Raw genomic sequence first — 18,067 nt, 5'->3', positions numbered from 1 at the left:
AAAAAAGCATTTTATAAACAGGGAAAGATTATTTTTTAAAAAGCATGAACTGGCTCAGGGTCTTAGAGACAATAATACTGGAAATATTTTCATTTTGCTTTACCCATTTTAACTATAGTTAAAAGGAACTGCACACACATATTTGAAGTCAAAATTTGGCCCATATGCAAAATGGTATACTTCATATAATAATAAAACCCATCAATCTGTTGATAGGAATGTGCAGTAATCTGTCAGGAATTATCAGTTTAATACCAGTTTAACCACATAAACTAGCTAAAAGTCTACAAATGTACAATTTTTCCTCAGTGGGGAGATAAATAGCTCTGGGAGTTAATATCTAATTTACAGGTCAGTATATCATAGCAGTTTTCTCATGAATGAAAACTAGAAAAACTAGCCTTTGACAGCCATTAAATACTAAAGAAGAGGGGAAAAGAGGAGTGAAATACATCTTAAATGGATCTCATTCGATGAAATTGATTCTAAAACTGAAGAATGGATGTAAATTGTTCTGTCCTTATTCATTCACTCACTATTAAAGGCAATTAAGAGAGTAGAAAACAAAATCCTATTTATTAATGTGCCTTCAATCTGCAGCTCATGCTACAAATGAACAGTGTCATTGCTTAAGCTGCAGGTTTTGCCTCCTAAACAGATTTAGAACAATTTATCCCTTTTCACAGGCTGTGAGTCACTCCCGAAGAATATGGTTTTAGGGAAGCAATGAGATATAAAACCTTTGGTGCTAGAATACCCTGCTCAACGCATCAGCTGCCACCATTGTTATGTGCTGTCGTGACTCTATCACTAACATTTTAGACTTAACTTACTGTGTGTCCTTGAAAGGTTTTAACGGGACGATCACAGCCAAGTCTGCATACATGAATGCACATGTCAGTGCTGCAGGAGGCAAAAGTAGTGTTGTTCTGCCAGTCCACATCCAGAGCAGGAGCTGTGAAGTACAAACAACGGAAGGAGCATTAGAGAACACCGCAAAGAAACAGTTATCCCACATTATTTTGCTTCTGTCACCCCTCTGTATCAAAGAGACTAAAAGCTAGTTGTGAGTCTGTCACCTGCAACCAGACAGGGACTGTCTGAGGAGCACAATTCATTTTTTCTCTTGTGATGGGCAATCTGGATGCTTTGTTTGACATCTATTTGTGAGGATCTTTTGGGTAAAATTACACGAGAGTGGGCAAAACAGTCCTGCTTCCACCTTCGCCCTCCCTGCTCCCAGCTGCATGCTTCTTTCTTGTGCCATCTCTAGCATTCAGTGAACTCCTCTGTCAGCCAGTTCAGCTAAGAATCTAGGAGAAAACTAACCCAGAGAAAATGTGGATAATTTCAGCTGGGTTAGAGAATTGAATCAACTCATAAAACAGTCCTGTGAATGCCAGAGCCAACACATGGGATAGGGAGGGAGCATGTGGCCATCTTGCTTTGTACTACCTTCAGGCAAAAACCAATGTAGCCCTCTCATTCTGTGCAGACACATCTGGATTAATCATATCTACATACAGACAGTTTAATTTGGTTGCGCACTGATTTAAGATAGATACGTTGATTAAGCCTACCTGAAGTCAGAGGAAGAGTTTCTGTGGAGGGTTTTGCATTGACTAGGATTGAACTAATGAAAGTTTGTACAAAGATAGCACATGAACATGTAACTGGTGCTGTGTGCACACACCCACTCTGCAGTAAATATGAAAAAATTCATTAACTTTCATAGCAAGTCATTGCAGAGCAAAAGCACGCACAGGAGCAAATACGTGGGAACTCCTGACATACAGCTTGTGTGTGTTTCTATAACTGCTTCTTGTTTTTTCCCTCAGGAAAAGTGTTTAGCTGCCCTCCAGAGGATGGAATAAGATTTGCCAAAATAGAGGAATTTTCATTACCAGCACACGTTGTTATAAATGGGTCTGTCAGAATGAGACTAGCATTTAAGAAGCAAAAAAAAAAAATCTCTGTCAACAATACAGTGCAGGTTTACCATTAAAATGAAAACAAAAAATTCCTTATTCAAAAATATTTACAGGGAAATACTTTTATAGCAAAAAGGTGAAAAGACATCTGTTCTGCCAAACATATTACATTTAAATATGCTTTTTTCCTGTTGTAATTTTCTTGAACCACAAAATGAGATTGAACTATGTCACTTTCTGAATCACTAGATAGCTCTTTAAATGAGAAGTGAGGGCTGAAATTGTTTCAAATACAAGTATTTTTTAGAATATTAATGACATAGCTCAATAATTCTGTGTGACAGGTAAGGAATTTCTACATTGCAGAAATATAAAGGAAATTGTGTGTAAGGCAGATTACTGCTGTGACTTCTGATCAGCATGAATGGGGATCAGGAAACAGTGAAGAATTTTATTTCTCTAACTGCCTGTTTTTCTTTTTATGCTGCAAAGCTTTGTATTACTGTTTCAGAGCAAACAAAAGATCTATCTTCATTAGTAGCAATATGCCTTCAGGGCTAATACCTAGTATGATATATATGAATCCAAAACTAATTTTCTGAGAGCTATTGGCACCTAAAGTGATGGATTTGTAATACAGCATAATTTGAATCATAGAGTGTTGATAATTAATGCTGATTTATTTATTGGTGTATTTAATCATATGTTTATTGGATAAATCATAATGTAAAATGGTCTGGAAAAAACTACCAAACATAGTTTTTGATGAAAGTAATCTGATTACCAAAGAAGCATCTCCAAACACACAGGTTACTAGCCAATTGCTTAAAAGCAATTAGAATGCCATCTAATAAAAGCAGTAACAAACCTGAAGAAATGCTGCTAAAATAAATACGAACAATAAAATGTTACAGTAATGGTCAGTTAATTTAAACTTTTACTCATCAAATTTATGTGTGATTTAGAATTAGAAGTTCAAAAGTGGAGAGAGTTAAACATCCGCAGAGAGTGATTCAGAGCACTTAAGTTATATGTCTAAAACTGGATGGGACAAATACCTTTTACTGTACAACTTAAAATTTGTTCCTGGGTGCATATGTATAAGTATGCTTCTATCGGTAGATGTGAAATGTGGATTATTTCACTCCACTTTAAAGAAATAAGCTCTGTGAATATGTTTTTTTGATTGAATGTCCTCTGATGGCCACTAAAACTTTGCAATGGAATAATGAAACCTTAGGTGTGAGCTACTTATCCACATACTTACATATCTGGACCATAAAACCCTAAAGTTACATGGGAACATCAATGATATGGAGGTCTTCAAGACTTAGACAAAGGAGTCTCGCTTAAGATGACAGTCTCTAAGATGACAGTTTTGTCCATATGTGTGTAACCTAAACAAGTTGTTTTAAAGGAGCCGAAAGTAAAAATTTTACATTATACCTAGGCCAGCTATTTCTAGACTTTAAAGAAGTATGTCTCATGAATATGTGTTAAGAGGACTGTACTCTGTCTAGACTACAGTTTTAGTTGTTAAAATGCCACCTCTTAATCCTTATTTAGACAAGGTTTTCAGATCCCAGATATGGTAAATAATTTGTTATTACTTTGTTCTGGTGAATAAGTGATGCAAGGAGGACAAGGTGAGGTCTTTGTGGCTTTAGACTCCTGTGAGGACAAAGATTCCTGCTTGCTTGAGGGCAAAGATTTTAAGGGGCTACTGGACCTATATTTTTGACCTATCAACAATTTACTTAATAACTAACTCCTTTAATTCACTATGAAAGCACATTTGAAATTAAAAAAATGTTAGTCTCTTCACATCCCCACTTCAACGATGTCTTATGGCCTAAAGATGAACAGCACATGTAATAATATTATTTTTTGCAGTCTAATAATGCAGATGGACTTTGGTACATTGCACTGGAAGATGTAGTCAAGCTTTCAATTAGCTAAAAGGAGAATGGGAGTGATGTGTTCATGATGCACATCATTCCTGTAGACAGTTAAATTTCAGTGAACGTCATTCTGAAAGGGCAACTATGTTTTGAATACACACCTACTTAGACCAATAATTAGGGATTAGTAGGCCTTGGAATTTCATTAACTACACCACTATACTGTGCAAAGTTTGCTCCTGTGAAACAGCTATGATAAATAAATGCCACAATGAGAAAATCTGTCAACAGACACTGACTCCTCCAAACTCACAGTTGAACTAATAACTGAGAAGATGAAAGACACAATGCAGAGTGTGGATCTGCTGTGTGCATAGACATACTCTGTGTCTTCTGTTGAATTGCTGTTTCTATTGCTACTGCATATTAATAACATCTGTGAGAATGTAAGAATGAGAACTAGCGGTTCACTTGAAAAGCATGTGGGAATTAAAAGTTTTTATATGAGTTGGAAAATGTATGTTTTTAAACACCATTAAGCACCTTGTGTAAGCCTGCTGTATTTAAAAATGAATTAGTTGGTTACAACAGTTACACAGGAAGACTACAGTATTTCTAGCATCAGAATCTGGAATGTTTTGGTAATTATAATCTCAGTTTACCTGTGCCCCATAAAAATATTTTACTGTGACAACTTATCAAGTTTGGGTTATGAATTCAGTCAACCAGGCTGGTCTCAAGTGAATTTAAGATTACATTAATGATTACATGTTACTCAAGATTACTCAGTACCTGGGGTGTCTCCTGTCTTCTGGAAGAAGACAAGATCTATGAATGACTGTCCAAATAAGGTTTTGGTGCAGGGAGGTTTTGACTCTCAGAGCTGGCAATTGATTTCTGATAATTAGACCAACCAAATACAAAAGAACTACACTTCAAGTCAAACTTAAAAGCTGAGAAATTCCTGAGGACCTTCGTGTTTGCAGGGGTGCATGTAAACTTTTGAGAGATCTACATCTGCTTCTGTCTGAAGTCAGCTTCATTGCAACAAGAGCTTTAGCAGGAAGAGTGGAAGAGATCCCAGAGGTTTCCACTGAAAAGTGTCTTTATAAGACGCCATTTTAGCCTTGATACTATTCAAGCACATAGTACTGATAGAATCAGTTAGCTAGGCAGGCACAGCTGGTGTATAAATCTTCTCTTAGAGTTTACTTTTACTTTCACAGCTGATTCTCACAGAACCCCATCTTTCTGAAAAAAAGATAAACCCACAAGCCATGATACTCAGGGTAGTTATGGCACAAAAACCTTAGTTCATAATTCAGATTACAGATCTGGCAGATACATTTTTACAAAAGGATACGTCAGATTGACAAAATTAAAAAGTGCATTTCATTTTACTATCAAGAGTTACACAGAAATTACCTGAATGGAAAGGAAACTGCTGTTTAGCTTCCCCTGTGTGAGCATCCCAAATTATTGTTGTCTGTATCCGGAGAGAAGGGGGAAAAAGAAAGATTAGTGATGATTCAGCTCAGAGATTAACAGCAAAACAAAGAGAGAGAGAGCCCTCACCGAGGAGCAATTCTAAAAGACGGGCTGATAAAATTATTGACTGCAGAGAGTCTTGTATACTGCATAGCTGAATAAACAGAAATCACTTCCAAATATTACAGAATAATAACCTACGTGTAGATATAAAAGTATCCCCCCTACAGAGGAAGTAATGTAACTACTGAGTATGCGCATGTTTTCTCTGGATAATGTTAGAAGACAATACTAACAATTTTTATAAGCATTTTGTTACAGCTGTTTCAGTTACCATCTTCCTTAAAGTAGACTTTTTCCCTTTTCTAAGATGCAAGTTGAATTCTATTACAAAACTTAGTGATACTACATTTATAACAATTAAATTACCATGTGAAATGTTTATCTTGCTACCACTGTGGTGGGACAAACTAAAGTGTAATTTCTTTACTGCAGGTTTAATCCATACTTACAGCATACTTAAGCAACCCCCCTGCAGAACTGAATACTATCTAATGAGTGAATTGTCAATTTATTAGGACCATATACTTCCAGAGAATAAATTGAGGATGTCTCATCTTGCTGATTATAGATCATCTAAAGAATCACTGCTGTTATGGGGAAAGTAAGTTTGCCAGGACAATGGAACTACCACTGGGAGATAAGTGTAGCTGCATATAAGTCAGTATTAAATGAATATAACTCTAAGTTTCCACTTTCACAAATACGTGAAAATACAGGATTCATCTACAAGTCAGATGTACAGGTCTGAGCGAGTTTCCCCAGGATCCCTTTGTAAGTTGATGGAAAGGGATGCAGGCAATACATCTCACTGTAACACAGGCCACGCAACTCATCTTCTGGAAGTGCCTTTCTTCTCTCCTAATTTTATAAAGGAAGCCAAGGATGACATTGACATCTGGCTTTTTAGGCATCTAAAGCTAGGCAAGATGAATGGTGTTTACTTTCCAGTTTGAGTTTTAATGGGTTTGTGTTCATCCTTCAGTCATCATCCATTCATTTTAATTTCTTAATACGCACTCAGCGAAAAGAAAATCTTATATACTATTCAAATGCAAATGTCTTAATAATCAGATGAGCTAGCTACTTCCTTCCCTGGAAATATTTGATAAAACTATATGCATAAATAAGGAAATTAGTTCTTTCTTTATCTGAAAAACATTTAAGATCTAATTTTACACAGGGGGCACAATGGAGATGTGTTTAAAAAAACCTTTCACATAAAAACAGTACACATCTATGCATCCTCAAAAACACAATCAACTGCTTAATCTGAGGAAATCAAGACCTACTAAAACAAATTAAAGAAAGTAAACTCTGCAGGACTCCTAGGGCAGAAGAAAATGATCTTACAAAATTCAGCAGCCCAAGCTCACTGAATCAACATATTTATACGTCAGAATTAGGTATTTTTAAAACTCACTTTATCAACACCAGCACTTAAAATATAATTCCCTTTTTTGTTCCATTTCAGGGCAAATATGGGACCTTTATGTTGACCTAAGGTGCTTGCAAGGTTACCTGTAATAAAGAAAAAGTTAATATTACAATTTGATCACAAGTTAGCCAAATTACAGTTCACTGCTTAAGAACATTGTGTTACTTACCATCTTCTGTCCATATTCTTGCAAAACCATCATATGATCCTGTAGCCAATAGTGTTCCATCACTCTGTTAGAATATATATAAATGTCTAAGGTAAATACTAGATGAAATACATTTCAACCAACCTTTTTTTTTGTTTGATGCATTATGCTTTCCTTTAAATTTGAGCCCACATAGTGAGATAGCTAATATCATTATTACATTATGATCTAAATTAGAGGTTAGTACGGCAGATAACAGAGAGGAAATAAAACTCCCTAGCTTACTGTGAAATATTGGACTGCACCATCACATGGAGTAATTTAATCAAAAGGATCGGAAAAGGAAAACAAGATACAACAACCTATATGGAATTCTTCCAGTTAATAAACAGATACTACTTCTTAGGCATAAAGAGCCTCTAAATCATCAACAGATCACCTAAATCCTGACTAAATCCAAGTTCAGTGAAATTCAGGCATCTATACCTGCAAGAAGGACCTAAGCCCCTAAGCCACCTACACTCACTTTCAACACCTCAAATGCTATCTAACAAAAAGAAGCTGCTTCCTAGGTGTCTAAACACAGATTCACACACAGGCTCAGAGGCACACTACTATGGTGGGTGGCCTGAGCAAAGTTGAATTCATGGGTTCTGCTTACTACAAGAAAGCCTGCTAATCATAGTCAGCAAATATATATATTCTGCTGGAGGGAACCCTTCATCAGAGGTTAGCTCCTGTGTAGACAAGAATGCAAAATTTACTGGGCCAGAATAAGAGAATAATCAAGAAGAAATCTGACCCTGGAACCTGGTGAGACAGGTACTGCTGGAGCTAGGCATTTATTCGTTAAGTCATTTCAGCTGCTGCATTAGAGGTAAGATTCACCTCATTTATCTCCAGAGGTCGAGAAGTTTGGACTTAACCTAACAGCATCTCTCTATAACTGACAGCATCACCCACCTCTGGAGCATAATTCAGGATCCCATTTGCTTTAGACTCTTCCCAGACCACCACCAAAGCACACATCTCTGTTTTTGCTGACTTTTGTGGAAACCTGTATGACTAGTTTAGGTGGTTAAAGCTAAGGGAGATGAATCTTGCCCTTGGTGCCAAAGGACATGATCTGAAAATGACCTCTAGAATTAACATCTAACAAGCACTGCTTAGATGACATTTCTTATTACAATGTAAATCACATAAAACAGAAGAGAAGAACTGATTTAATATATTAGCCAGTGTGAAAATTTCACAGTGGAATATGATTAATATTGTGGTTCTAAGTAAACAATAAAAGCAGATGGCTTTTCTAGCATCATGAACAGAAAATTAAGAAAAAGAATAAAATAATCCTCTAAAACATATGTCCATTCCAACCCTCCAAAAACAGTGAGTCAGAGCAGTTGTAGATTTAATTCAAATATACAATGATGTAGGGAAAAAATATCAAAACCCAAGCCAACTTCACTGAGATATACACATCTAGATTACTGATGAGAACAAAGGTGGTAACAGCACCAGGTAGAAGGGAAGTATCAGTGATCAATTAAGTCTGGAAAGATAAGGAACTACTAGAGGATGCCCTTTCCCATCCTTTTTTGCCAACTTTTCTCCTCCATGCAACCTCCCTCTTCGCACTCCTCAACTCAGTTTTTCCTGACAATATTTCTTCACCATGATGTCCACCGGAAACAAATAATGAACACAGTGGCTTTTATCTTTATTTGCTTTGCTAACCTACCTGTGCTTTCTGTACTATTTATCAACTTCATTCATTGTGTCAAATATACAAAATATAGGGGAAGCTGTTTTGTGCAGTGGCCTTATCTTTTACTTTTGGGAAGCATCTAGCTCACCTGGAGGACAATAATAGTGCAGTAAAGATTAATCAATAGAACCTGGTCTCCAACCAGCAAATGACACCATATATATTGATGAGAATCCTTTCTGGTACTTAATTTTTAAATCTGGTTTCCTAAGGAAACAAGGCAAATGAGATTACTCCGTTTGTGCTAACATCAACAAATCTGACAGAAGGCAAGGGATCTCAAAATTCATTCAGATTCCTGCCTGGTCTTTTAAGTTTCTTTTACACTGCTCAGTGGCAGAAAGGAGATATGCAACAGCCTTAACACTACCCATGGACACTGCCCAGACACTGGAGATTCTCAACAATATCTGTCTTTTCTGTTCACTCCAGTCATTTCTGTGCCGGATCATATTATCTCATACAGAAGATTTTGCTGGATGAAAGTAAATAAAGGATCAGGCAAGACAACCCCATCCACAAGTTGGAAAGGTAAGAAAGAGAATGACTACACATGCTCCTACCAAAATGAAGACTATAATGTGAGCATGTTTTGTTATGCACCACAGTATTCAAATAGAAGGGTGTCTCCATAAATGTTCCAACCTCAGAAAAAGCTTCCCTGGCACTTACATCTCCTCACATACCAAAATAAATTAACCATGAGATGCAAATACACAATTAATCAGGCTTCATTAGTTCATATATCGCTTGCTTAATCTTCACTTGTAAAGTTAGCTATTTTTACTCATGCTCCTAAAAACAGATCTATAAATACATCATTATTAAACTTGAAGCTGGCAAGAGTCCTGGAAAATTCAAGTGCATAGGGGAAAGTTCAGTCTATTATGAGTATCTGAAACAAGAGGTCGGTAGGTTAGGACAGAGGTTCTGGCCACCTCAGATATGAAAGATACGGAACAGCAGCCTTAATAGCCTATGAATTAAATTTAGACAGTTAAAAACCAGCCCCAGTCTTAGAAGCTAACTTACATTCCAGTCCAATGAAGTCACATCCTTATTGCTGGGGACGTCATGTCCTCCTTCTCTTATACAGTGCCTCAGAACTAGTTGAGTGGAACCACTGTTGCTGTTTTCATTGAGATTCCATATTCTGGCTGTTGAGTCTCCTGATCTATAAAAGCAAATGTGGAAACATGAACACTTCTCATTGAGTCCACCCAACAAACAAAGTGAAAACCTCCAGTTATATTTTTGATTGAGCGAACATCTCATCACAGCCTTTAAAATGCAACTTTTCTTCGCAGTTCTGTCTTTCCTGCAGTTCCTATACTGGCAAACTTTCTTTTTATGCTAACACATGTTTAAATTACATATATAATTTGAATCCACATCTTAACATCATTTGCTTTATTCAAAATAGTTTTACCCGAAAGATATTTGCTTGGTTCCACATTTTGCACTTCCTACATAAAGATCATATCAGCGTAACTGAGATGGTCTTGGGGCAGTTTACATTACAAACACATTAACACTGTGGAAATCCAAATAAAGATAGAAACACAAAGGCTCTGCCTGCCTGCTTCCCCAAAAATGTCACATAAAGATACATAAAGTCCTAATTGGTTGTAGAGTTCCTGGTGCTCCAGAGTCCTAGTCTGCTCTGAAGACAATGTGACCAGACCTGCAGGGTCACAGTCTGCAGAGGTGCTTAGTGTCACGGCAGCAGCGGCTGGGGGGAAGTGGACCTCTAACTGTGTGACAAAGCTGCTGCAGCGCCAGCTCCTTGGTTCAGCCTGAGCTCCTCCGACAACCACTGCAGGAGCAGGAGGAGAACATAAGGCTGCCTTTAAGTTGGACGGTGCTCTTTCATAAAGTACTTTTTCCACTTCTGTTTAGGACAGTCCAGAGTATAGCCTCTGACAGAAGCTATCTGCAGAGCTGTCTCTCAGCATACAATCAAACCATGGAACCTAAAGATTAGGAAAATAGAAAGGTGATTTAAATTCACTTTGTGTTGTCTAGAGTCCTTTGCTGTCTGGAGCTTGGCTGCTTAGCTCATGTTGTCCAAAAAAGTGGCAAAATAACTATTGACATAAGAGAGTATTTTTTCTTGATGAGAGACAGACAGCAAGATAGAGACAGCATTAGGTTTTTAATCTGTTTTATAGACTGAATATTTTCCAAGATGTTTTTATTGCAGACTAAAATTCTGATGTTTTCTAGAGAAAGTTGTGAGGAGGAAGTGAAGAGTTTATCATACTATTCTCATAAATCATATATTTATTTTCAGTTTGCCTAAGTCCTTCTTCTAATGAAAAATGTCTCTGAGGTCACAAATTAATCTGCAACAAAGTGGAATATATTATGCTTTCTAGTTTATTGAGATTTGTCTCTCATGTTGCCCCCCCCAACTATTTTTTAAAACAATCAATAAAACTATTTGTACAATGGATTGCTTGTTTTGTCCAGAGGGTTATTTTCATTTTATACACAGTAAACAGAATCATCCTTGGAGCAGAATTAGGATCTCTCCTATGTTTCTTAGAATTCATACAGTCCAAATGAAATTTCATTATCTATATACTTCACATGTTACCTTTTCCTGTCTTTTTCTAAGTAATGATTAAAACTTCTTTTCCTATAGACTAGCAAGGAGAGAAGGTATTTCTCCTGAAACTAAATTCCTGAGATCCATTTTTGCTTTGATAACCCATGTTTTACTGAAAAGGAAATCCTTCACAAGAGAATTTAAAATTTTATTCTGGTCTACTAATAAAACATTTTATTTATTGATAACAAAAATTCCAGAAAATTTGAAAAACTTCATACTTTTCAAGTGCCAAACTTGATTGATCTTTGTATATTTCTATATTATCCCCACTGCAAATATTTTATATATAATTTAGCCAGATTTTACATGAAAACGGTTTAACCATAAGAGCAAAAACCCCTCTGCCAACATCACTGGCTCAGAGCTCTGTTGGGTCATTGCATGCACGGGGAATGTGCCTCCCACCTCCTGTGAACCCTCTATGACAAGCTGAGAAGTGACGACTGGCCAGGGCTTTGCCAGGCTAACCACAGCCTACTGCTATGCAGCCATTCTTTCATTTTTGGCACTCATCTTTTACACTAGTGAGTAAGAAATAATTTAAGTCAGGATAATTTTTGTCATCATACACAGCTGTGATTGTAATCTAACTCTTTATTTCTATAGAGATCTGGAAGACTGACCAACAATTTTGCACATATTAGCTAGAAAATTAATGAAGTTAATCATGAGGCTTAGAAGTTAAGGGACATTTTTATTTGTGATAATTTACAATAGTGGGAACATAAGCCTTTTATAGGCTTGGGTTATGGGTTAACATGCTAACCAACTAGGAAATTCCTTCAGCGCTGGCTTCTCTGTTATAGCAGATTCTAAGCCAGGCCTGCCCTCATTGTAATAACCCAGTTTGTTATTGGACCCTTTGAATAAAACACTCAGCTCTTGACTATCAAACACAATTTCGTATTTGCTAGTTCTAAAAGGGTTACGTTTTGTTTTTCAACAGTTTTATTTAGTCAATATTCTGGCTGTGCTTGGACAATCTTATTTTACAGTATTTTAATTTTGTTTTTCCATTTTCTTCCTCCGAAGGCTACATAAGCTATTATGTGTCCCTGCAGAGAGGCTTTATGAACCTATCAGTGTGTGGCAGGGGTATTTGTGTGTCTTCCCTTTTTTCGCTGGAAAAAAAAAGGAGTGTTCTCTGCTCTGGAAAGTATTCTGATTTCTGCTGAATGATTCAGTGAACCCTGCCTTATTAGAGGGACCATAGTTCAAGCACAATTCAGAAAGATATTTAATCTCCTTAGCCCACAGAAGCATTTCTATCTGCATGATAAAGCAGCTGATTCCAACATGCAAGTCATGAACACTTGAGCAATAGGTGTACTGTTCTGCACTAGGGTAGAGTACTGCCAAATTTTAGGAAGGCTTAGTTCTGAAAGAATTTTATTTCATGTTCTTCAGCCCCCATGTAATCATGAATCCAGGTGGACAAACGCTTGCAGAATTTTATTTGCGACATATAAAATCCCCATTCCATAACTGTCAGCACAGAGGTTAAAATAGCTGCAGTTGTGTAAAGAAATTTGCAAGATGACTGTTGTATCTTGTTATTTCTAGTTTTCAGTTTCAAGTATTATATTTACTGTTACACTGTTATGCAGTATTGCTAAAATGTGTATTTAGCACTTCTGGCTTAAATAGGTTAGATTTTTTAGATTATTTTATTTTAAAAGAGATTATTAAAGGCATAAAGGGAAGGAACCCCTTCTAATTTACGCATATAACTTTTTGCTAATGAAGCAGGCCTCTCAGAATAAGTGCTTACATCTCCTAGGGAGTCAGCAGAGGGAGATATCTTGGAGGTATCCAGAGGAAGATTGTAGTGCCTAAGCTTTAGCAGAAGGCTCTGTGTCTATGCTGATTCTACAGTATTGCTTATTCAAACAGACCTCACCAAACGGCTGACCATTTTGCATTAAGGATTTGATGCAATGAAGAAACAGGCTTCAATAAAGTCACCTGCTAATAAATCAGCCCTTGCAGTTAGTAGAATTAACACCTGGCACTGTTTGAGGAGTTTGAAACCTGCAATAGCAGGTATGGACGGGTAAGTCAAAACCGTTCCTAAACAACTGGTATGAGGAATATGGTAATTCAAAGCATTATATACAATCCAGAGATGATAGCAGAAGATGACCTAGAAACATCTTTTCTTGCTTCTGAGAGACATGGCCATAATCCTAAAACTTTGTGAACGATGGCTTCTATGGCTAATTATTTCATTGACTAAGGAGAGCTAAAGTGCACATGGAGCTCTGGAAGAGACAAAGTCCCCCCCTGTGAAAGAGGCTGGTGTAGATCAGCAAAGACAAGCAAAGAAACCTACTGCTGGGTTTTGGGAATGATGCCAGGCCTTCCTGCTTTGAGGCTACGAGGGTTGCTTAAAGGACCTGGCTGAATGCAACAGAACAGAGCATGTTCCTGGAAGAAGCAGCTGGATGTGCAGACAGAAGCATCCTAATTTTAACTAGAAAAGCTTCCGGAGTTCAAGGCTCCCGCAACATTGACATTCACAGTCTGTTTCAAATTCAAGTATGCTCATAAACATACTTGGTTACTGGACTATGACCACTTATGCTAGCAAACTGATAGATTATTCCCTGGCCAGAATTTGGTCTGTTTGAACTTGCACTCTCTGCTGGGGCCATTAAGGCCTATTGGTGTATACCGGGCCCCGACACTCTCCCTGAATAATTCCTGGGCACAGCTTGGTGGTTAGAATGGTCCAGAGACAATTTCAAATATGCAGGTTGTAGGCAGCTATCCTGTCCGCAGCCAAGACGGTTTGCTAGCATAGATACAGGTCATTCTGTGCCAGTTGGCCTCAAAGCATAGGAATATTCCCAGGCATGTTTAGTTTACTAATGTGGAGGTAGCTGTAATGGGTTTCTGCACCATCCATGGAACATAACCATCTGGAATAACTTTCATGTGTCATAAAATTAAAACATAGACACTGAAAGATATTTCACGGAAGAAATCAGTCTTTGCAGAGAAGAGCAAAATCAGAACTATGGCTGGGGATGGCCTGAGATTTGGCCAACCATCTACATTTTATTTTACATGTCCAAAATGTTTTATGCAATTATTTGTTTTGGAATGTTGATTTGTTTCATAATGGATAGTTAATCCTCTTACATGTCTGTATGTATGTATTTTACTGTACTATTATAATACTTCCCTTCATAATATCTAAGCATCCTTCTCATAAGCATCCGGTGACACTCAAGCCTTTGATAGGCTTTACCGGTATCTTTAGTCTCTCCCATCCTCCTCTTTAAGGTATGGTGGAAGAGGAAAGAGTAGCTTGACAGTATGTATTTTTTCTGGCTATTTTATCAGAGAGATTTCTGTCTCCAGTTTTTTTCTTTTCAACAGCCATTTTCAAAGTACAGAGAGTACACATTGCTGTGCTAGCTTTCATACCTTAAAAAGTCTTTGTGAATGTGTGGATGGAATATTAAAAATCAAACTTCCTTTCTCAGTGGGATACCACTACATTTGGAAACTCATGCTTTAGTTTCACATAATTTATTCTGCAAACAAATCCCCATACACAGTTTGTTTTTGATTAGATCTTAAACCTGTGTTACTCTTCTAGTGTTTTGAAGATTACATCAGAATGTGTTCTAAAACGCTAATTGTTAGAGAAATTTATTAGTTGTATAACTTATGGCTTGAAAAAAAATACTTTGTCATATATTGAGGTCCATTGTACTAGGCACTGAATAGACAGAAGAAATGTGTTCTTTCACTTATCTAATAGTTTTATATATACATATTTTTAAAGGGCAGCAGATGGGAAAGTACAAGAAAACTAAGGACTGGGCAGAACAATATGGCTATTATAGAATACAACAGTTCAGAATTGGCACATCAGATTAAGTGCAGTTTTCATTTTGGAAGCATTAATTTGTAAAGGACAAACAGAACTGCAACATACTGAAGAGCTCAGGGAATTTTTCCCCTTATTTAGTTGGTGCTGTAATACATACTTTACCCATATATGATAACTCTTACCATCATTATACTAGACATCTCAAACTCTTTTTTGTGCAATGGCATAATGAAACAATCTGCTCTCTTTGGTTTAATTTTTTTCTGTGCATTCGATGCCATTTCAATCATGTAGGCTTTATATGGTACTTATTGCTGCATTATCTGAAGGCTAACTGAATTCTCATGCTCTGTTTCTTATGAGCAAGCTAAAATCTGATCAGAATGTGCATGAACCTAAATTATTAGTATTTTTATTGCATTGCCATCAGTCTGCATGAGACACAGTATCTGAATGTACTTTCCAGCCATGTGTATAGTTATGTGCTTCCAAAATTAGTAGCAAAACTTATTAATAAGACCTATAACTCTGAAGGGTAAAGGCAAATGGAAGGGATGACGAGAGGGAACGAGAGGCATCTGACTAATAGTTTTGATTGTCATCCTCCAGGTTTAGCTGAAACTGTTTAAGATATCAATGTCCCGTGCTCTTTGCCCCATCCATCTACTGGTGTTTAGCACCCTGCAGCAGAATTAAACAGCTTCTGGTTCCTCAGTCACTGCAGTACCTACTCTGGTTTATCAGATGCTGCATGGTTTAAACTATGCACGCTAGGGCTGTGAGCTACAGTGCCTTGGGAACCAGGACAGGAATGGCAGGTACTGGCAAAGAGGTGAATCAGATACCCAGAGGTAGCTATCAATGTTAAAGCCAACTGATGAGGTCTGAACACCTATATTTAGGAGTCTTAATTCCTTATAGAATGAGTTGAGAGATGTAGGTACCTGCAGAGGGACAGAGCACTTGAGTAGATGTCTAAGATCAGCTGTGTAGATACTCTCCAGAATAAAGCAGCATTCTTCACTTCATCTCAGGTGCCACCAAGTGTCCCTAAAGAGTAATTCTGTATGGTATCCTTTCTCCCCATGGATTTTCCTTAAATAATATGGTTGTGCTGACTGATCATCTGAAGACTGTCTTCCACAGAATTCAAATAAATACCATGATGGGTAAATTCACCATGAAAAATGCATTGTGATGACAGGGCCAAAGGAGATCTATTGGATCAACATATCCAGTCCCTTGATTTGAATGATCCTAAATGAAGAGGTTAAGATAACAGCTCTGAAAACAGCCATTGAATCTTCTACGTAAATTTGCCTCTACTCCTGGAAAGCTATTCCACGTTTTTATGAAAATTTTTCCGAATTTTCATCTTTAGTAAGAACCAACCATGAAAACAATTTACTATGGTTAATTAAATTCTTACACCTTAATCTGTGGGGGTTCCTTCACTATTATGTCATGATTACCTATGGATAATCACAGCATTTAGGCATATACTGAAATGTTAAATGAGTAGTACAGGATCAAGTTAGTTCAGGATCACTTGATGCTAATTTACAAATCATTACACAGGCAGTAACATTTCATTAATGTCACAGATTCTTTGCCTTCCTTTGATACTTTTTTTTTTTTCTTGAAACATCCACTCAGATTTGGACCAGGAAGATTAAGGAATATCATATGCCACACTTCTTTCAGATGTGTCAATCTTAAAATATTTTTCATTTATACATTAAATAAATCTCATTCTATAGCTCTCTCAACTATGTTCTTGGAAGAGAACTATCTGTACGAAATAACTGTTTTACCCTTGCCTCCTTCATGACCAGGAGGTCCCTTCTTATGTTCTTAATAATAGTCATTTGGGTTGATCTTTGCTAGGGATAAGTAATATTGCCTAGCAATATTGCCTGAGACACTAGAAGGTTGAGTGGGTAGAGGAATATGGTTAGCAGAAAGCATAGTAAATGCAAGGCATAAGAGAGTGTCTGTTATTACTATTGCTTGTCTGAATCATGGTATCACCCACAGACCCTGTCACAAATCAGAAGGCCATAAGCCTATGGAAGAAAAGACCTGACAACCAAAGTATTTCATCCAAAAAATCTACATACATTTTTGCAATTTCTGCTGCTACACCCATTTAAAATGAATATATGAAGATACCTAGTGTTATAGATACTAAAAGTACTATTAGGATTGGACATTTCAGAATAAAAAGGATATTTAGAAGCATTCTCTTTTCTAAAGATCCAGTTTGTTGTCAGAAATTACTCTTCTCTTCAACAGACTGTTGCCTTTACTTTCTTAGAGATCTTGTGCTGTTTCTACAGCTTGTATTTATTTCTGTCAATGACTTTTATTTTTCCTACTTATTCTTTCCCATTTGCACTCTAACTCCTCATTTTCATGTATTAAGTCAACCACTAACTTGGAAGAAGACTATGCTGATGATCTTGCAAAAGTCTGGAAATAGAATAAGGACATTCTCTCTTCCTTTTCAGAAATGTGTTTTCCTACTGTTGGATAGCTGTACATCATGAAGACCCATCCCTCTCCTCTCTATCAGCTTTCCTTCAGGTTCCCAGTTAGACTTCTTCAGTTTAGCCTTCATTTTAATGTTTAATTCTAAGCATGGACAAATGCAGATTTTGAGTGTCTCAATATAGCTCTTACATATATATATATAAAATAGCATTTTAGTTTGAATCAGGAGTGTGTTTTGTAAGTGAATTCCCTGATTGTCCCACTTACCACGCTTTGGCTCTCAATGCAGAGCAGTCTTGGAGAGCACAAACTGGAGGGACTCCTTTTAAATGAAAATGAATCAAAATATGCCCTCAAACCACTCTTGAATGTTCAGTTTATG

General features: G+C 37.0%; 2 protein-coding genes across 10 annotated transcripts in view; one reads left to right on the top strand and one right to left on the bottom strand.

Annotated features, from left to right (window-relative positions):
- Nucleotides 1-9,284, top strand: part of GPR143 (G protein-coupled receptor 143) — a 59,436-nt gene extending 50,152 nt beyond the window's left edge. Inside the window, exon 13 of one of the 4 annotated variants that reach the window (XR_010884144.1) lies at nucleotides 9,167-9,284. The gene's annotated coding sequence lies outside the window, so the exon portion shown is untranslated. Of the gene's footprint in view, nucleotides 1-1,838; nucleotides 1,892-9,166 lie in introns of those variants that run through there. The other 3 variants (XR_010884146.1, XR_010884147.1, XR_010884145.1) reach the window with 3 other exon arrangements.
- Nucleotides 1-18,067, bottom strand: part of TBL1X (transducin beta like 1 X-linked) — a 210,438-nt gene that overhangs the window by 11,309 nt on the left and 181,062 nt on the right. For all 6 annotated transcript variants that reach the window (XM_067296336.1, XM_067296356.1, XM_067296383.1 and 3 more), the window contains 5 exons: nucleotides 9,767-9,908; nucleotides 6,988-7,051; nucleotides 6,804-6,901; nucleotides 5,258-5,318; nucleotides 834-955 (listed from right to left, as the gene is read on the bottom strand). In XM_067296336.1, coding sequence (XP_067152437.1) covers nucleotides 834-955; nucleotides 5,258-5,318; nucleotides 6,804-6,901; nucleotides 6,988-7,051; nucleotides 9,767-9,908 — 487 coding nt within the window. The remainder of the gene's footprint in view (nucleotides 1-833; nucleotides 956-5,257; nucleotides 5,319-6,803; nucleotides 6,902-6,987; nucleotides 7,052-9,766; nucleotides 9,909-18,067) is intronic.

This window comes from Apteryx mantelli, chromosome 1, assembly GCF_036417845.1.
Source record: "Apteryx mantelli isolate bAptMan1 chromosome 1, bAptMan1.hap1, whole genome shotgun sequence".
NCBI lineage: Eukaryota > Metazoa > Chordata > Aves > Apterygiformes > Apterygidae > Apteryx > Apteryx mantelli.
The sequence above is the reverse complement of the archived record's forward strand: the minus strand, read 5'-3'. Positions and strand labels throughout refer to the sequence as shown.